Here is a 21,816-nt window from a genome sequence, read left to right as displayed (position 1 = left end):
GGCTATTAATGTTCAGAGTTTTGTTTGAGGAGTTTAATAGCCTGATGGCTGTGGGGAAGCAGATATTCCTGAACCCGGATGTTGCAGATTTCAGGCTCCTGTACCTTCTACCTGAAGGCAGCGGGAGATGAGTGTGTGACCAGGATGGTGTGGATCCTTGATGATGCTGTCAGCCTTTTTGAGGCAGCGATGAGAGTTGAGAGTGTTTTATTGTCATATATGTACCAAATCAGAACAATGAAATTCTTACTCTCCATCTCCATCTACTAAGTGATCTGAGTTTGCAATTTTGATTTTGTTTAAATTTTACATAGTTATTTTAGAATATGGAATTTTAGAATAAAATATGCTGTTACAAATATGGGCTCCAGATTGCCCAAAACGTAAAGTGTAACTGAAAGTTTTGGATCAATCCATATCCTGACTCTGGAATTCTTCAGATGTATTATTTTCTGGTTCTATATCGTTAAGTAAATTAACTTGGGGCAAGATAAAGTAATCCCGCTAAGGTGTTTCCATAAATAATGGGGACAGTCACTTGAGTCAGTAGCATCAATGTTAAAAAATAGGGAAATAACATTAATAATAATAATAATACATTTTATTTATGGGTGCCTTTCAAGAGTCTCAAGGACACCTTACAAAAATTTAGCAAGTAGAGGAAAAACATGTAAGCGGAATGAAATAAATAGTAGAGACATGACTAGTACACAAATTAAAGACAGAATACAATTCAAAACACAATATGAGGCAATTCAAGCACAGATGAAAAGGGAGGGGGACGTGGGGCTAAGGATAGGCAGAGGTGAAGAGATGGGTCTTGAGGCGGGACTGGAAGATGGTGAGGGACACGGAATTGCGGATCAGTTGGGGGAGGGAGTTCCAGAGCCTGGGAGCTGCCCTGGAGAAGGCTCTGTCCCCAAAACTGCGGAGGTTGGACTTGTGGATGGGAGAGGGACCGGCTGATATGGATCTGAGGGACCGTGAGGGTTGGTAGGGGGAGAGGAGGTCAGTGAGATATGGGGGGGCCAGATGGTGGAGGGCTTTGTAGGTGAGGTACAATATCACTGCCCAGCTTCAAGATGAAGTTTGATAAATCAGTGCTTTTCATTACTCTGTTACAGAATTGTGCGGGCACAGGTGTCAGATGGTGGGACGTATACATGTGTGGCTTCCAATCGAGCCGGTGTGGACAACAAGCGTTACAATGTAATAGTGTACGGTGAGTTTAATACAGGGGTCATGGATTGCTTGAACCCATCTTTATTTTGGGCTGTAGTTTACGTGCATTTACAATGATGTATAGTTGAAAAGAATTTGTTTACACTGCAAATTTAGCATCATTGATCAGCTTCATTAACACATGAGATTGTCCCAAGGGTGAGCAGCAATGAAGTATCTGAAACAGGATTCTTGCATTATTGTCTACAAAAAGGTCAAAAACTTATCTTAGCAACCATTTCTCTGCTTGTACTAAAACACCCCATGATCTAATTCCTTCTTTCTTCCTTTGTATCTTTCAATGTGAATCCCTGGATAATATGGGTAGGTGATGTTTTGGGCCAGGATCCTCTTCAGACTGATTGTCTGTGGTTGGGGTGGTCTGTGGGGGGGGGGGGGGGGGGGGGGGATTGCAAGGCCCAGTAGACGCTAGAAGAGAGATGGGGCTGAACAAAGTGTGGCAAGTAATAGGCTAGAAAAATGGGTACGGGCAAAGTAAGGGGGGGGGGGGGGGGGGGGTCGGGGGTTCGATTGGCAGATGGTTTGACAAAGGCCAGAGATGCAAAGAAATGTGTGAGACAAACTGATGGAAGAGTTGAGAATTGTGAAGTCAAAGCATGAAATGTAGGTAGAGGGAAAGGGCAGAAATTGATGCGAATCTAGATTGGGAACAAGGAAGCGGGATGGGTGGGGAGAAAGGAGAGGGGAAGAGGGAGTTATACGGGAAGCTATGCAACTGGAATATAAGGTGCTGTTCCTCCAATTCCTCCTATTCTAATTTGGTGTTGTCAGTCTCGGGGTTTGCAGGATCTTGGTGGCTGGTGGTGATATTCAGCTCTTGTCTATTATATTACTGGCAGCCTTGGTGGCTATTACAGAAGGTTCTTCCTTAGAAACTGCCTTGATCACACCTACAGCCACCGTCTGTCTTGTGTCATGGACAGCAAAGCGACCAAGAGGTGGATGTTCTCAATGGAGGGGGAATTATCATGTGTTTGGACTTGGTTTAGTGGGTGTGATATTTGAATGTATCTGGAAACTTTCCCCTGATCACTGGTTCACAAGTTCACAAGTTATAGGAGTAGAATTAGGCCATTCTGCCCATTGAGACTACTACGCCATTCAATCATGGATGATCTCTGCCTCCAATTTTCCTGCCTTCTCTCCATAACCCTGACACCCATTCTGGTCACAAACTTGTCTATCTCTGCCTTAAAAATATCCACTGACATGGCCTCCACATCCCTCTGTGGCAATGAGTTCCACAGATTAACTACCCTCTAGTTAAAGAAGTTCCTCCTCACCTCCTTTCTAAAAGAGCGCCCTTTAATTCAGAGACTATGCGTCTGGTCCTAGACTCTCCCATCAGTGGAAACATCCTTTCCACATCCACTCTATCTATGCCTTTCATTATTCTGTAAGTTTCAGTGAGATCCCCCATCAACTTTCTAAACTCCAGCGAGTGCTGTAAGCACTCATTGCATGCTAACCCTGGAATAGCTAATGCTAATTCCTGGAATAATTCTTATAAACCTCCTCTGGACCCTATCCAGAGCCAGCACATCCTTCCTCAGATATGTGGCCCAAATTTGCTCACAGTACTCCAAATGCGGCCTGACCAGCACCTTATTGAGCCTCAGCATTACATCTCTGTTTTTGTATTCCAGTCTTCTTGATATGAGTGTGCCTTTCTTACTACCGATTCGACTTGCAGATGAACATTTTGGGAATCCTGCACCAGCACTTCCAATTCCCTTTACACCTCCAATTTCTCGATTCTCTCTCCATTTAGAAAACAATCTACACCCTTAATCTTATTACCAATGAATAAAAGCATAGATTATTTTCTACAGAGAAATTGCAAACAGGATTGCATTCCAAAGACGTGTACGTTTGTAGGTTGATTGGCTTGGTACAAGTGTAAATTGCCCCGAGTGTGTTTAGGATAGTGTTAATGTGCGGGGCTCGCTGGTCGGTACAGACTCGGTGGGCCGATGGGCCTGCATCTCTAAACTAAACTACAGGCAGGAGAAATCTCCTGCATAGACTGCACATTCAGCACGAGCAGAGTTTGGTCGATTGATTCATCACCTTCAATATTTTCTTTACCTCCCATAGTCCCTCCGAGGCTAGATGGTGCTGGCGGCACGGAAGACATCACAATATTACTGGGGAATCCAGCATCCCTAACATGCATCACTGATGGAACGCCAACTCCAACGCTAGCGTGGCTGAAAGATACAGAGCCTCTCCGGCTGGGCCCGCTCATGACCGTAGGAAACCAGGGAATGGTTGCTGCAGATTTCTGCAGCTGAGGTGAACGACAGTGGAATGTACACCTGTGTGGCAGCCAATGAAGCTGGGGAGGTCAGCAAGCACTTCAGTTTGAAAGTGCTGGGTAAGTCAAACCTAACTCGCCATCAAGAACGACTGAGCCAAAAGGCCTGTCCGTGTGCTGTACAATCTGTGTATGATAAACAAGTCTAGACTTTGGCCATGCGAGGGCAGTTGATGGAGACAGCCGTCCACTTGGGAGAGAGACATCACAAACCTGGTCTACAGAGCAATCCCGTGGCCAGAGTTCACAAGTACATCGGGATAGTTGGCATCTACTGGGAAGAAGTGTTACAGAAGGGTGGAATGGTGAATGGTAAAGAGAGTGACAGAAGTTAGTCATTGTGTGAAGAAGAGCTGCGGACTCGGGAGCTGCGGACTCGGGAGCTGCGGACTCGGGAGCTGCGGACTCCGGCTGTGGGAGGCGGCTGATTGGGAGGATTTTCACCGTTGGTGTTCGCCATCGGCGTTCCATCAGCCCGGCGTGAGGGCCTGAGCATCGGGCCGCCCGGGATGGCGACTGCGGGTGCTCGGAAGGCCCCGACCACGGGTGAACATCTGGGAAGATCGGAGGGGAGGCTGGCTGGACTATGGTGCCTTCCTCACCTTGGTGCCATTGTGTTATGTTGTGTCGTGGACTTTCTGTGTTTGTGCTTTTTTTTAAATTCTATTTTATTTTTAATATGTTTTATTATTTATTATTTTATTATTTTTATGATACTGACTGTAAAGGGAAATTCATTTTGTTGTCTCTAATTGAGACAATGACAATAAATTTGAATACAATACAATGCAATACAGAATCAGCTTACAAGGAGAAATGATTTCCCAGTAAAAAAATTGTCACTCATTTTTATTATCTGTTTTGAATTTTCATTTTATTTATTTGTTTCAGTTACATTTTCATGTGTTTGCATCACTCCTGCACGGAGCATAAAAGAAGAACCTATTTCATTTTTTGATATATTACAGATCCGCCTCATATCAATGGCTCTGATATTACTGAGGAAGTCTTTGTGGTTGTGAACAACCCCTTAGAACTACACTGCGTTGCTACGGGCATCCCGACTCCTAAACTGACCTGGATTAAGGATGGACGTCCATTGCCTCTGACAGATGCTGTTCACGTTCTTCATGGTGGTGAAGTGCTGAGAAAAGAGAATGCTCAGGTGCAGTGCAAGCTTCTATTCAAGTTGTCTCAAACATTTTAATTCTACATAGCAACACTTTGGAGTAGTGGTCGAGCTACTGCTTTACAGCACCAGAGACCCGGGTTCGATCCTGACTACAGGTGCTGTCTGTACGGAGTTTGTACCTTCTCCCTGTGACCACATGGGTTTTCTCATGTACTTAAGTTTCCTCCCACACTTCAAAGACATATTGTCCTTAGTGTGTAGGATAGTGTTAGTGCAGAGGGACATCGATAATCGGCGCGGACTCAGTGGGCCAAAGGGCCTGTTTCAGCGCTGTATCTCTAAAGTCTAGAGTAAAATTCTGTAAAATCTCTACCAATAATTATAGAGAGATGTGATGCTTTTCATTATAAGCATTACTTTTACACTAGACCTTGCTCATGAAAGGAGTGAATTAGTAGCCTTGACTGAGTCATCATCATCTAATTAAACAAGCTATCATCAAATGTTTTCATGTTCACAAAGAGATAATATTTCCATTTTCAAAACTGTGGAATTAAAATTTGCAAATCTCAAGGGTCTGACTTTAAGCTGTTAAAGTCTAGTGTATTATTTAATTCTAAAAACTATTTTGAAAGCCCTAAAAGGGGGAGCAATTACACATTGCGTTATAGACACACAAATGTATATTTTGGTAAATCTACCTAAAGAAAGGGTTGCGTCATCAACTGGAGTCATAACCTGCTCCTTCCACCACACCCCACTGTCACCTTGTCTCAGATGTCTGGCACTCTCCCCCTCCCACCCATCTCAAACTCAATGCGAGCATTTATTTCAAGAGGGCTTGTTTACAAAAGTAGGGATGTAATGCTGAGGCTCTATAAGGCGCTGGTAAGGCCGCATTTGGAGGATTATGAGCAATTTTGGGCACCATATCTAAGGAAGGATGTGCTGGCTCTGGTGAAGCTCCAGAGGAGGCTACCAAGAATGATCCCGGGAATGAGTAGGTTAACCTATGATGAGCGTTTGTCGGCACCGGGCCTGTACTCGCTGAAGTTTAGAAGAATGATGGGGGATCTCATTGGAACTTGCAGAATAGTGAAAAGTTTGGATAGAGTAGATGTGGAGAGGATGTTTCCACTAGTGGGAGAGTCTAGGACTAGAGGTTATAGCCTTAGAATTAAAGGACTTTTAGGAAGGAGATGAGGGGAAATTTCTTTAATCAGAGGGTGGTGAATCTGTGGAATTCTTTGCCACAGAAGGCTGTGGAGGCCAAGTCAGTGGATATTTTTAAGGCAGAGATAGATAGATTTTTGATTAGTATAGGTGTCAGAGGTTATGGCGAGAAGGCAGGAGAATGGGGTTAGGACGGAGAGATAGATCGGCCATGATTGAACGATGGAGTAGACTTGATCGTCCGAATGGCCTAATTCTACGCCTATCACTTATGGCCTCATAACCTTATCTACCATCAAACAAACCTCTTTCCTGTGCCTCCGCCCCCACCTATGATATTGGGCTTGCTCCTTGTGGCACTGTCCCCTGTCCTGTCTAATCCCAATCCTTACCAAACCTGCAACGTTAGAAGCCAGATTTTTCACAATAGCTGGAGGGCTTTTTGCTGAGACCTACCATATTTGATATGGCATTTAGAAACATAGAAACATAGAAATTAGGGTCAGGAGTAGGCCATTCGGCCCTTCGTGCCTGCACCGCCATTCAATATGATCATGGCTGATCATCCAACTCAGTATCCCGTACCTGCCTTCTCTCCATACCCTCTGATCCCCTTAGCCACAAGGGCCACATCTAACTCACTCTTAAATATAGCCAATGAACTGTGTGGCCTCAACTACCCTCTGTGGCAGAGAGTTCCAGACATTCACGGCTCTCTGTGTGAAAAAAGTTTTTCTCATCTCGGTTTTAAAGGATTTCCCCCTTATCCTTAAGCTGTGACCCCTTGTCCTGGACTTCCCCAACATCAGGAACAATCTTCCTGCATCTAGCCTGTCCAACCCCTTAATAATTTTGTGGGAGAGGCTTCCTTTGCTGCTGCTTCTCCATCTGAGCTGTGAACGGGAGAGTCTAAGAGTAGAGTGATGGTTGAGCTGGGTAAGAGATGGGGAAAAAATGGGGGAAAGTTGTAAATTAATGGAGGGTGAGGTCTGAGTCTGGCATTTCTATTAAAACACTCTTTTTCTTCTCTCTCTCTCTCACCAAATATACCAACTCCTTTTATTATACCCTCCATCCTTCATTCCTTCAAACTTGAACTGGACCTACCTATCTAGAGATACTTATCTCTAACCTAAAGAGATATTTATCTCTAACCTAAAGTTGCTTACTGCTCTCCCTTCTGACATCATTGTTCAACTTCTGTCGAGGAGAAGCTATACTTCACCCTCATTAGACCTCAATTGGACTACGCAGTTGCAGCATGGGACCCATACACAAATAAAAACATTTCTTCCATCGAACGTGTCCAAAGACAGGCAGCTCGATTTGTTACTAACACCTATGAGAGAGAAGCGAGTGTCACCAAACTTCTGAATTCTCTGGGGTGGAACCCTCTCCAAGACAGACGTGAAGCTCACCGTTTGACCTGTTTTTACAAAATGTTAAATGGTCAGCTCGACATAGACTACAAGACCTACACCAAACCCAAACCAATTAGGAGCAGACGAGGGCATTCGATCCAATTTGTGATCCCAGCTACAAAGACAGATGTATACAGCAATTCGTTCTTCCCCCGCACAATTAAAGCATGGAATAATCTCCACCCTACTATAGTTACCCAACCAGATGCAACTAAATTTAAAGTAGCCCTTTCTTCCCAATAACCCTTTCTGGCTTAAGCCCTCCCTTCACCACCTCCAGTTTAAATTCCATTTGGAATATTTTGGAGGACCAACAAACCAAGAAATGTCCCTGCACATAATTCCTTTGGGTGGATTCACTCCCACTCCTTTGTTCGTAAAGGACCTGTTGGGGTAGAAGGATGTGCACTCTTTTGCTGTCCACAGGCTGCAAGCAGCGAGTCAAAAGTCAATCTTTGCTTTATAAACTTTGCAAAACCATATGATCTGGGCATCAAGTCTTCTCATCCCTTCTACTGTTTGCAAAGAGTGTATTTCTCAGCCACATGGATAGTAAATAGTTTATGGCAGCATGCTGAGGGTTCTTAAAAAATATTTTTCAAACCTGAAGCCTCTCCAGCAGCTTGATCAAACAATATTAATCATCGTTTATTTGGGTGTCACTGGTTTTAAACCATCAGATTTGTATTCTATGTTACAAATAAATGCAGTTTGATTAAAATTCATGTTCCACATAAACATTGATCCTCAGAAATCCTGCATCGTGTGATTTTTGGTTTCTAAATTTAAAATGTCCTGCTCTCTTCTCTATTTATCCTGTAAAGATGGAAATAAATATTTTTCAAATCTGATTGCCAAATCAAAAGTAAGGAGAGAACAATGAAATAGTCCATTCAGACTTATCAGAGCTGGTTATTACATGGTAAAGATTATTTCCCGAACGTATACACGGTGAAGTCTGATGAAGGGTCTCGACCCAAAAAGGTCGCCCATTCCTTCTCTCCCGAGATGTTGCCTCACCCGCTGAGTTACTCCAACATTTTGTGTCTACCTTCGATTTAAACCAGCATCTGCAGTTCTTTCTTACACAGAAGTTAAGGTACTGGTTTATTGCAGTATTTTTGAAGGAAAATGCTTTGATACATTTGGGTACACTGCTGCACAATCTATGCAGTACAACCTGTTGGTGTACTTCTGTTTCCATATCATAATTCTTCAGTAAAACTAAAAAGTTAAGAAATTTTAGGAATCTGGCTCAGTAATTGTTTCGATGTGAGACTAACATCTTGACATCGCTGCATTGGCAGTCCGGCAACTTTTCTTCCCTGTTATTGGTTTTGATATAATGCAGAAAATTATAAAACAGTGCAAAAAGGCCATTGTGAAAAATTAGTTTAGTTTAGTTTAAGGCAATTATGGGTTTAGTTTAAGGCATTTATGGATTTTTTTCCCTCCTCCAGGTGCAAGATACAGGTAGATACACTTGTCTGGCATCCAGTACAGCAGGGGATGATGACCGAGAGTATTTGGTGAGGGTGCATGGTAAGTCTACAGTCCATGGGAACACCAGAGATGGGTTCTTGACATTACATTACAGACCAGAGATTGACATTACATTACAGACCAGAGATTGACATCTTGATATTACAGTCTCTGCACATTCTGACTAACTGGTGCAGCTTATTGTCCATCCAATGGCACGTTTTTACTGAATTGCACTGTACATCTAACTGGATCTAATTACTTCCAGGCTATGCACCTCGAGGCATTGAACAAGTTGAACAAACACAGGAAATTTTAATATGCTTTCATTTTTATATCGTTGATTGTTTGCCCATTCAGATGGGCTGATCTGTCTACTGACCCAAGGCGTAGACGAAATCTGAGATCCAGTTTCCATTCTGCTTGGTGTTACTTCTGTTCCCTTTAATTAACGTAAAGAAGTATCAAGCACATGTCATCCCGGCTAAATTAATGTTTGAGGATACTATTAGAATGTTAATTTTTAATGTACCATAGTTCTTATTTCTAAAGCTAATAAATGCATTGTGGACAACAGCAGATGTGTCACAGATGTACATCCTCCACAGTTAGAGATTCTTGATTGAACTACTTGTTCTAATGCCCCTAAATTGAGGGGAAATTTCTTGTGAAAATACATGTGCTTATTATTATTGCCAATTTGAGTATCTTTCCATCTGTATTTATTTTTTGTGGACTCTGCATTGTTTTCTTACGGAGTTCTAAAAGGAAATGACACAAGTACATTTGTTTGTTGATAGAGTGAAGCACATGTTAGGGACTCTATTTGGGTACTGGGCCATTGAGCGATGTTCCAAGGTTTGATTAAGTTGGAGATCTCACGTGAATGAGACACAAGCCTGTGTGCAGCCAGGTTCTACTGTGGCCCACGCCTCCTGCTGTCCAAACTACAAGCCCAGATATCAATGGAAGACAACCTGAAAAGCACATGTGCTAATAGTATCCTAGTTTATACAATAACCTTAACATTTTGCAAAACTTCAAGCAGATTTTAGCTTCATGAGTATACAGTAAACCCTTGTTTTAACAAACCTCTTTACGACAGATTTATTTTATAGCGAACCAAATCTGTTTTAGACCGAGTTTGTTGTTTCACGGAATGACCACTAGGCGCATGGAGTGAATTTTGTCTTTGAACCAAGAAGCTTAGACTAGAGAAACAGCATGGAGTCTGTACCAACCATGCACTACGTGGGAGAAAAGCTAGAACCATTGCAGTAGTTCTACCCTACACACACTGAAATGTCCCTAGTGTATAGGGTAGAACTACCATAATGGTTCTATCTTTCCTCCCACATTGCAAAGACAAAGACATTGTGACAGTGTGGGTTTCCTCCTTAATCGGTTACAGCAGACTATGGTTAATAATGGACACCATCTCTCCACGTATGGTCATAATAGCAAGAGTTTACTGTATTAGAATTTATTTAGACATTGTTGTTGTGGTTTACTTAAGTTAATGCTATACTTTTGATGCAGTACCACCAAACATTGCTGGTCAAAGTGGACCACAGGACATAGCAGTGCTAAAGAATGGACAGGTAATCCTGGAGTGCAAATCCGATGCTGTACCACCTCCAACACTAGCTTGGCTAAAGGATGGAAAACCATTAAAGGTAGGAGCCAATTTCTGCAGCTAGATTCAGACTAGAATTGAGATGAGAAGAAATAGAAACATGAGTAGGTTGTCTGGGCCCTCATACCTATCCCTCTTCAAAAATATCATAGTTAATATGTTAGTGCCTCATTTATGCAACCCCATATCCCTTGAATCCTTGAATAATAAAAGTATTTTAATCTCAGTCTTGAGCATACTAAGCGGCTGAGCCCCATCAGCTCATTTGGTAAAGAATTCCAAAGGTTCATTGCCCTCGAGGCAAAGACATTTCTTCTCATCTCTGCCTTGAATGGCTGATCATATTCTGAAAATTTGATCCCTGGTTCTAGATAAAGGACTCAGCCAGGTCAATCCTGTTGTGCTCCATAAAGATCTTGTATGTTTCAATTACATCACCTCTGATTCTTCTAAACCCATAAAAATATAGGCCCAGTCTGCTTAATCCCACCTTGTAGTACAAAGAGTATTGTTCTAGGAATCTAATTATTCATTACACTCAATCTATTGCAAGTATATCCTTACTTGGATACAAAGACTGGACTGCACAGAAATGTGGGTGTGATTTAATTAGGCATTTATAATGGGTGTTTTGGCTTTCACTTTTAACCAGTAGAATAAATTGATTGAGGTCCGCTCTAGTACTGATTTATTTTTGTACAAAAACAAAAAATAGTTATTTTTATCCCAATTAGGGTAAATGGCTCTCTTGCAGAGGGGGAAACAAACTTAGGTTTTTGGATATCTGATGGGTCCTTACAAATCAATTATTTTTGTTATAGTGAACTTTGCAAGTTGGAAGTGCCATCATTAAATCTATCTGTAAGAATAACACCACAAGCAATGTGATAAGCGATTTCAAATAATGATAAAAGGATTCCGCAAAACCATAATTAACAGGACTAACTATGAAAGTGTCTTGCTGTAACTAATTCAATTCTCTCTCGCATTATGATAATACTGAGAATGCAGAGCAGCCAAAGTGTCTGGCTCCCATCCATTACTTCAGGCCCTTGTGCTGCTTCTGATATATAACAGGCATGATTTTTATGCTTAATTACTTCAATTGGCAGGCCACCCCTCGTCTACGTATCCTGTCCAGTGGAAGATACCTTCAGATTAATAATGCTGAGCTTGGGGATGCAGCTCGATATGTTTGTGTAGCAAGCAACATTGCAGGGAAAATGACAAGAGAGTTTACTGTAACAGTGAACGGTGAGTGCACATGTTCAAAGCCTTTACAACTTCCTACGAACACAACCATTATTAGCACCATCTATTATCACAGGAAAGTTGGATGGATTATGAAATTCACATGATATCTGGATTTTGAACTGATGCCGTGAATGTACATGATTCATTGGAGGATGACTTGAGATTTAGCTCACCGATAAATTGCACTGATGGAGTTATGAGAGTCTAAGTACCCAAGGATGGTACAGCTGGCAGAGCTGCTGCCTCACAGCAACAAAGATTTGTATTGATCCTGACCTCGGATGCTGGATGTATGGAGTTCTCACATTCTCCCTGTGACTACATGGGTTTCCTCCGGGTGCTCTGGTTTCCTCCCATATCCGAAAGAAGTGCGGGTTTGTAGGTTAATTGGCCGCTGTAAACTATCCCTAATGCGTAAGGAATGGATGTGAGAGAGGGATAACATGGAACTAGTGTGAATGGGTAATTGATGGTGGACATGGACTCTGTTGTCCGAAGGGCCTGTTTCCATGCTGTATCATAAAAATTAAAAATCATTATTCAAAGTTTGCGGTGCTTAAATAACATTTTGAGAAATTCCAGGTGGTCTGTGGACAGTTGTGCACAGTATGTGCATTGTTTGATATTTCTCAAGATGAAATATCGGGACAGGGTGCCGCTGAGAACCATCTGGTGTAATTTTCTGAACTGTAAAATAAAATAACTTACATGAATAGTTAAAACAAATTTTAAATGTGCAGGCATTCTGTTTTATACAATATCATCTAAACAATATTGTCTTTGCTCAGAATGAATGGCAATTATTTTTTAAACAATTATTTTTTAAATGTTTACAAATGTAGCTTTAAACATGCTAAACTGGTACTGATGCTCTGTTGCTTTGAACATGCAGTTGCTCCCACAATCAGAGGTTCACAGACGGTGACTGCCCACATGAACCAGACAGCAGTGCTCGTATGTGTGGTCAATGGTGTACCAACTCCTCAAGTCACCTGGAGAAAGGATGGTGCCATTCTCTCAGCAAGCAACCTGAGGTCAGGAATGACTTTTTCTGTACTGTGTTTTTTTTTCTGTACTTGGAGATGGTTCTCTCGAGAAATATTGAGCACATTTAAAACAAACAATTTCAGCCTATGTTTTCTACCTTCCTTCAGAAGCTTTTTAAATAATAATACAATCTAGGGACCATTTTCAGCCTTCCCTGTCACCCAATCTTTGTCGGTTAAGGACCTATCCCACTTGGGCATCGTTTGCGCCTCATTTATGCGTCATGTAGAAAATTGATCGATGCGTCATGACGCATGGGGGGCGCGTGTGTGACGCGTGCATAGCGCATGGTGAGGCGTGGAATCGCATGTAGTTGAGCGCAGTATCGCACGGTGTTCCAGGATTTCGTAGTGTACCAAAATCCTCGCGCGCCCCCTAGTGACGTATCGCTTATGCACGTTGTCACATTGGCTATGCACGCTGACGGATTGGCGTCGCACGCTGATGTCCCGACGTTGCACGTGTATCACGTGGTGACGCATGGTTACGTCACCGTGCATCAACGTCTGTAAACATGCGGTCGGCCCGCCTTTTACGCATCATATAGCCTCTAACCTCGTCCACACAGACCTCTTCTTGCATTTCTTGCTAGCCTTTCTTGTTGTACTCCTGCCTGGCTGATCTGTATGTATGAGGGCTGTTGCTAACAGAAGTCTCTGTTGTTGTTGTAGCAATAAATTCTGTAGTTCGTCCATGATGGTCATGATGCAGAGTAGGGAAACAGGGTATTCTAATGATGGCACGTGCACCAGACGGCTGTGCTGACGCATGATGACGTGTGAATTGCGCGCGACAGTCGTGCGCCTGTCACATAAATGACGCGCAAATGATGCCCAAGAGGGACAGGCCCTCTAACTGTTTCTTAAATGTTGGGATAGCCCCAGTGGCAACTATCTCATCTGGCAGCTTGTTCCATACACCCACTGCCCTCCGTTTTTACCCCTCAGATTCCTATTAAATCTTTTTCCTTTCACCTTGAACCTAAGTCCTCTGGTCCTCGATTCCTCTAATCTGAGAAAGAGATTCTGTGCATCTACCCGATCTATTCCTCTCATGATTTTATACACCTCTATAAGATCACACCTCATTCTATAAGATCTATAAGATACACCTCTATAAGATCACCCCTCATTCTATAAGATCTATAAGATACACCTCTATAAGATCGCCCCAAGGAATAGAGACCCAGCCTACTCAACCTCGCCCTATAGCTCAGACCCTCTAGCCCTGGCAACATCCTTGTAAAACTTCTCTGAACCCTTTCAAGCGTGACATTATCTTTCCTATAACATGGTGCCCAGAACTGAACACAATATTCTAAATGCACTCATCAGCGTCTTATACAACTGCAACATGACCTCCCAATTCTATAGTCTATTAATCAAGATAATCACTTAATCAAGATATACCCTCTTGAAAAGGCTCATTTGCAATTTTTTCCCCCCCAGGTACTCTTTCTTAGAAGATGGTTCATTGCATATCAGCTCAGCTCAGGTAACAGATACAGGTCGTTATCTATGTATGGCGATCAACGCAGCAGGAACAGCCCGTAGGAGAATTGATGTACAAATCTACGGTAAATGCATTTGATATAATTGACGCAAATTATTGCCAACATCTTGGAACCCATTTGCTTTCTGTAAATTGTCTTGCAATTTCTAAACCTACTTTCTACTTTCTTTTAACAACCACTTATTTTGATGTGGAATCATCTGTTAATGACTTCAGCGAATTTTCATTGTAAAATAATTTTCATAATCCAGGCCATAATCCCATTGAGTACACTTTTTACCGTGGTTTTGTCTGCTTCCAGACTAACATAGACACGTAAAAAAAATAGGAACAAAAGTAGGCCATTCGTCCCTTCTAGTCTGCTGTGCCATTCGTTACAGTCTTCTTCTTCTTGCGTATGCCGTGCACAGCCTAAAGTTGTAGGACAACTTGTTCTATTTGATCTTATTTGATTGTGCACGCCGGGTTGATTGCATTCGTCAAAACAGGGCGGACCACGTGAAGGTTGCAATCTTCCACCACATTCGTTACAGTCATAGTTCATCAACCATCTCAATCCATTATTTCTGCTCATGTCACTTAACAAGATCTGGCAAACCAACTTTTATACGTTGTATATAATGGCATGAAGAACCTTGATATACTTGCTACTCTCCAAGTAATTGTAAATAATTAAAACATGGAAAATATTTTTTTATATGAGGAAGTATACATTACACCCTTGAACACAAACTTCATTAATTGTCCCCGAATACATCCCCATGTTCATTAACTTTAATATTTGAATATCAAATATTTTGGATCTGTTACGAATTCTGCTTCATTTTCCTGGCATACTTTGTACTCTGTGTTCTGATGAAAGGTTACTGAGATGAATTCTTATGTTTTTCTCTCTGCACAAATGCTGCATGACCAGCATTTTCTATTTTATTTTGAATGTACAGCATTTTATGTATTCCTAGTTAATTGCCTTGTATAATAAATGCAAAACAAAGCTGCCTACATTCAATACCTCATATTCTCTTCCAATTCAGAGGCAAATATGGATGAAATGTACATGTTAAATTACCATCCTATTGTTCATGATTGATCTTCAATTATCAAAACCCAACAGCCCAAACGTATCTATTCATGCAGCTGAGCCACGCAGATGAATTTGGGCATTATTTAGGTAAACAGTCCTTTTTGTCCAAGTAAGAAACATTTTCCCTGATCTCTTCCAGTTCCTCCATCCATTGCTCCTGACGTCAACAATATCACTGTTCTCGTCAATGTGCAGACCACTCTGGCTTGTGAAGCATCTGGTATCCCAAAGCCTACAGTCAGCTGGAAGAGGAATGGGCGACTGCTCAACACTGATCATCATCAGAATATATACAGGTGATTACATACTATTATCCTAAAAAACTGTAATTCCTGAAATCATCCAATTGGATGTATTGAATGAATTTGCCATTAAAAATAATTATTAGCATTGACTATATTATTACAACAATATATTTGGTGCCAAGTTTTACTGATAAGTTTCATAAAACCATACAGCACAGAAACAGGACCTTCAGCCCACCCAGGTCCATGCCAACCATTAAGTGCCTATCTATAATCCTATATACAGGCACTTATTCTCTATCCAACTATGCTTTACTGATTTAAACATATCTTACATGTAGGGAGAGTACCTGACTCTACTATTGACTCTGCAAGTGTGTTCCAGATTTCAAACAGCTTTGGGCTGAAAAGATTGTTCCTCAGATCTCCTGTAAGTTTAAACTAAACAAGTTTCCATTTATGTAGTCTTGATACTGAAACTGCCGTTGAGTGCTGGCAACAGCTAAAACCTTCAGGCAATGATGAAACCATGGAATTGTTGCATGTCAGGGACAGGCGATAGGCCCCGTCAAACCTTGGACCAAAGAGTAGGGCAAAGAGAGAGGTTTTATTTAAAGCTAGGTGGTGAAGTACAGAGACAGAGAGAATGTTTCAGAAATCAGGTGCTTGCCAGGTGCAGGAATAGTTATCAAAATTGGATTGATTAAATTCATAAATGATACAGTGGATAGGTATTAGAGGTTTACAAATTCCAGATGTAAAGAGTACCAGTTTTACCATCACTTTAAAATGATAGTTTGGTCTTCTCTTGCCCAGAATGCCAAAACCCCTCTGTCATTATATAATTATAGTAGTAGCAAAAATGTTACTTTGGAGGGGTATTAAACCATAATGGCAACTTGACAATAATTTTGAATTACTACCTAGCATCATAATGTTGCATTATGATTTGTTGGATAAACAGATATAATCTGATCATTCAGAGCTATTCATATTTTTTGGCCTCTGGTTGAGTGCAACAAGTAGTAGTTATGCATGTTTAGTGGCATTTAAAATTTGACCCATTTCTCCCTCCTTTATTGCCAACTACAAGACGAATGCTCCACATGCCATTCGGCATTCATAGCCTTGTGGGAGTGTTGTGCACTCCCTGCTTTTTATGGGTAGATGATTGGGATTGTCAAGATTGGGTATCACAGGTATAGAGACTAGATTGTAGTTTGGATACTCTTACTCTAAGCGTGTCAACATGCTCAGTACTGCAGAAGTCCAGAAACATTGGAGAAAGACCGTGAAACTCTGCCTGAGGTTGCGGTCGTGAAACTAGGCTACCCACTCTTTCCGCTTGAAGGAGGATGCAATTATGCAGCAGCCTGTTGAGTGGAAAGATTAATCATGAAAAATTAAATCCATGTTTTGAGCATTAGGGTGGCATGGAGGCACAGCAGTAGAGTTGCTGCCTTACAGCAACAGAGACCCGGGTTTGATCCTGACTACGAGTGCTGTCTGTATGAAGTTTGTACGATCTCCTCGTGACCTGCGTGGTTTTGTCTGGGAACTCCGGTTTCCACACACCCTCCAAGGACGTACAAGTTTGTAGGTTAATTGGCTTTGGTGTAGGATAGCGTGTGTAGGATAGTGCTAGTGTGTGGGATCGCTGGTTGGCGTGGACTGTGGGCTGAAGGGTTTGTTTCCGCGCTGTATCTCTAAACTAAACTAAAAAAAAGTGTACAACAAATAAAATCAAGCAATGAGATAAAAGAAAAGGTTTACCATTTGATCATTTTTTGATTATTTTTTCTTTAGACTGCTTTCCTCTGGTTCTCTTGTAATCATCTCACCGACTGTAGAAGACACTGCGCATTATGACTGCAAAGTTTCGAATTATGCAGGGGAAGATCAAAGAGTTATCCAACTTACTGTACAAGGTGAACTCTTAAATTATGGTGCAGCTGATTTTTCACATTGGAAAGCTTAATATTAATTCATAGCACAATGCTGTTTAATACATTGTTTTGTGCTTTACATTGGCCCAGCTGTCAACCTATTCGCTTTATGTAAATGTTACACCCTCATCCACACTCGAACTACCATACTAAATAATGCTGAATTGAAATTCCTGTGTGCACGGTGTATCAGGCCATGACATCTATTGCACAAATCATAGTTTTAGCTGGTTCCCCTTCACAAACATAATCTATCAGTGTGAATTCTATCTGTTGGTGTCAGATTCCTTTATCTACGTTGATACTTTGCTGGGATTTAATCTTTTTCTGCATTTGGAATAATGAGTTCAAAATCTTGAATGAGAATAAAAAGACTTCTGCAAGTCGTGTGTGTGCGTGCGTGTGTGCGTGTGCGTGCGTGCGTGTGTGTGTGCGTGCGTGCGTGTGTGTGTGTGTGTGTGTGTCACTAACATTGAAGCCTACAAATAAAATGCCTCTACAAGAGTGTCAGTTGTCTCTGTGTTTGATTATGGTATTCAGTAGATCTATTGGTCTTTAACTGTCTTTCTATTTAGTTCCTCCGTCAATTGCGGATGAAGCGACAGATTTATTGGTAACACGGTTGGCACCAGCCATCATTACCTGCACTGCTTCTGGTGTCCCAGAACCAAGCATTCACTGGACCAAAGATGGGCTCAGGCTACGTGCTCAAGGTGAAGGCTACCTCATTCTCTCCACAGGTAATTGCGTGAGCACATATCTCGTATGTCTGGAAATTCAAAATATGTACAGCATGACTGGCAACATCTAAAAGAGAAAATTGGGGTACCATTTATCAGAACTGATTATGTGTCCAACTAAAGATAATCATGATATTCATCTTTTCCTCAGTTGCCAAAAAGTTATTATTTTATCAGTCCCATTTCTCAAATAGGAGAATTCCATGATTTTACTTCCAATGTCTATTCTTGTCTCGCTTTTGTGGTCCCTCTCTGATCTTTGCGCCCCTAGCACCTCTATTTCTGGGGATAAGACATCAGCCAATATTAACCATAAAACTAAGGACTACTGCAGAAACCTTAACCTGCTTCTTCCCATCCCAAATTATGATAGTTCCATTTGCTCTCACCTCCCTGGCCACTAGCCTTCATATGCAACAAATTATCTTCTGCATCTCCACCATGATGCCACCACAAGGTGGCATCATCCCTCTCGTTACCTTTCAGCATTTGCCTTGTCCATTTCCTCTCTGGCACCCTTGCTTATCCATATATCACTCCTTCTCCTTCCCACAATAAAGCTTTGCAAACACTGGAGATGCATTTTTACTCCTTCATTCCCTTCAAGATGATAGGGTGATTTACACATACATCTTTTAATTTATAAACTGTATTCCCCACTGACAATATGGTCCCCTTCACACTAGGGTGACTGCTTCACAAAATCCATCAGTATGGTTGGCAAATGAGACCTCCCAACCTCCAGTCACCCTGTCACTTTAAACTTTCATGGAATCATTGAGTCACAGAACTATACTTGAAACTTTATTTAACATCTCTGAAACACTAACTCTCGGAACAAGTGGGATGTTATCTCTAGGGTGCTTCCAACATAATGTTTTTATTTTCATCCATCAGACGGCTGCAAGACTAATGGGTGATCTTAGGGGATTTTAACTTTCCCAGTATATTCTGGCACTGCCATTGCACTAAGGTTTTAGATAGTTAAATGTTTTAGAATTAGTTAAGTGTGTTCAAGAAGGTTTTCTCAGGCAATATATAGAGTACCCCACAAGGAAGTGGGGCACAGCTTATCCTACTCTTTGGGAATTGGGCTGGGCAAATGACTAAAGTTTTAGTGAACAAGCCTATTGAGACCAACAATAATGGTTCTATTATTGTTTAAATAGTTATGGATAAGGACAGACACAAAATGCTGACGTGAATCACCGAGTCAGGCAACATCCCTGGAGTATATAGATAGGTGACGTTTCAGATCGGGACCCTACTTCAGACTGAATGCAAAGGTGGGGTGAAAGAAAGCTAGAAGAGTGGAGGGGCGGGACAATGCATGGCAGGTTATAGGTGAACAAAGATGAGGGGGGTTTTGATGGGCAGATGGTTGGACAAAGGCCATAGATGAACACACACAAGGTGCGAGATAAAAGAATCAGGGAGTTGCAAATTGTAAAGGTAGAGGGTTGACAAGGTGCGAATTGTTTAGGAATGGAGGGGAGAGGGAAGAGACAGAAACAAGGTCAATCATGGCTCAGGGAAGGGGAAGGGGGCAGTGTGTGTGTGGGGGAGGAGTAAAGAAAAGTGGGGGCAAGGTATTTTGTAGAGGTTCACATGCACCCTCCACCAACCTCATCTACTACATCCTGATGTGGCTTCCTGTACAACGGAGAGGCCAAGTGTAGACTCGGTGATCGTTTAGCCGAACACGTGCTCTTTCCTCCAAAGCCTGCAGAAACTCCCGGTTCCCAACCGTTTTAACTCCCCTTCCCATTCTCATACTGACCTTTCTGTCCTGGGCCTTCACCATTGCCCGGTTGAGGCCACACACAAGCTGAAGGCGCAGCTTGGGTAGCTTATAACCCAATGGTAGGAACATTGAATTCTCCAACCTTAGCTAATATCTACAAAACATCCCCCCCTCCGCTTTCTCCCCCATAAACTCCCCCCCCTTTCCCCCCCCCCCCCCCCCCCCCCCCCCGAGCCCTGGCTGACCTTGCACCCATCAATCCCATCCACATCCACCCCTATTCCTAAACGATTGGCATGATATCAATTCTCCAGCTTCACAATTTGCGATCCTCTAATCACTTTGTCTCACACATTGTGTGTGTTCATCTCTGGCCTTTGCCCATCAAAACCCCTTTGCATGTGTTAACCTATGGCCTGCCATGCTATGTCCTGCCCCGCCACTCTTCCAGCTCTCTTTTTCCCCACCCCTGCAATCAATCTGAAGAAGCATCCTGACCCAAAATATCACGTATCCCTGTTCTCCAGGGTTGCTGCTTGACCCGCCGAGTTATTCCAGCTTTTCCTGTCTTTCCTTGGTAAACCAGCATATGCAGTTCCTTGTTTCTTCATGGATAAGGACAGGGCTTCTCCACAAGTTTAAGTTCAGAATGGGGGTCAGGTACTTTCTTGACATTACAGGCATGAATTACATTGATAGAAAAGGTTTAGAGGGATACGAGCCAAACATTGTCAAATTGGACTAGCTCAGTTGGCGCATTTGTTTGACATGGGCATGTTGTGCCAAAGGCTCTTTTCCTGTGCTGTGTGAGTGTGACACTTTGTTGCCAATTAAAAGCTGGCGTAGGCTCAGCGGGTCAGATAGTATCTCTGGAGAAAAGGAATAGATGATGTTTCTGGTCAAGACCCTTCTTCTCACTGAGAATCGGGGGAAAGGGAAACGAGAGATATAGATGGTGAAATAGAGAGAGATATAGAACAAATGAATGAAACATAGAAACATAGAAATTAGGTGCAGGAGTAGGCCATTCGGCCCTTCGAGCCTGCACCGCCATTCAATATGATCATGGCTGATCATCCAACTCAGTATCCCGTACCTGCCTTCTCTCCATACCCCCTGATCCCCTTAGCCACAAGGGCCACATCTAACTCCCTCTTAAATATAGCCAATGAACTGGCCTCAACTACCCTCTATGGCAGAGAGTTCCAGAGATTCACCACTCTCTGTGTGAAAAAAGTTCTTCTCATCTCGGTTTTAAAGGATTTCCCCCTTATCCTTAAGCTGTGACCCCTTGTCCTGGACTTCCCTAACATCGGGAACAATCTTCCTGCATCTAGCCTGTCCAACCCCTTAAGAATTTTGTAAGTTTCTATAAGATCCCCTCTCAATCTTCGAAATTCTAGAGAGTATAAACCAAGTCTATCCAGTCTTTCTTCATAAGACAGTCCTGACATCCCAGGAATCAGTCTGGTGAACCGTCTCTGCACTCCCTCTATGGCAATAATGTCCTTCCTCAGATTTGGAGACCAAAACTGTACGCAATACTCCAGGTGTGGTCTCACCAAGACCCTGTACAACTGCAGTAGTACCTCCCTGCTCCTATACTCAAATCCTTTTGCAATGAAAGCTAACATACCATTCGCTTTCTTTACTGCCTGCTGCACCTGCATGCCTACCTTCAATGACTGGTGTACCATGACACCCAGGTCTCGCTGCATCTCCCCCTTTCCCAATCGGCCACCATTTAGATAATAGTCTGCTTTCCCGTTTTTGCCACCAAAATGGATAACCTCACATTTATCCACATTATACTGCATCTGCCAAACATTTGCCCACTCACC

The 21,816-nt window shown here is 42.3% G+C and overlaps 1 protein-coding gene across 1 annotated transcript in view; it reads left to right on the top strand.

Annotated features, from left to right (window-relative positions):
- hmcn1 (hemicentin 1) overlaps nt 1-21,816 on the top strand; it is a 376,776-nt gene that overhangs the window by 296,541 nt on the left and 58,419 nt on the right. Inside the window, 12 exon segments of the mRNA XM_055642165.1 lie at nt 1,125-1,222; nt 3,340-3,512; nt 3,514-3,619; nt 4,528-4,724; nt 8,746-8,827; nt 10,307-10,443; nt 11,516-11,657; nt 12,550-12,691; nt 14,153-14,280; nt 15,440-15,596; nt 17,352-17,473; nt 18,067-18,231. Of these exon segments, the coding sequence (XP_055498140.1) occupies nt 1,125-1,222; nt 3,340-3,512; nt 3,514-3,619; nt 4,528-4,724; nt 8,746-8,827; nt 10,307-10,443; nt 11,516-11,657; nt 12,550-12,691; nt 14,153-14,280; nt 15,440-15,596; nt 17,352-17,473; nt 18,067-18,231 (1,649 nt within the window).

The sequence above is a fragment of the Leucoraja erinacea genome, chromosome 10 (genome assembly GCF_028641065.1).
Source record: "Leucoraja erinacea ecotype New England chromosome 10, Leri_hhj_1, whole genome shotgun sequence".
Lineage (NCBI taxonomy): Eukaryota > Metazoa > Chordata > Chondrichthyes > Rajiformes > Rajidae > Leucoraja > Leucoraja erinaceus.
This window is presented reverse-complemented; position numbering and strand designations above follow the sequence as displayed.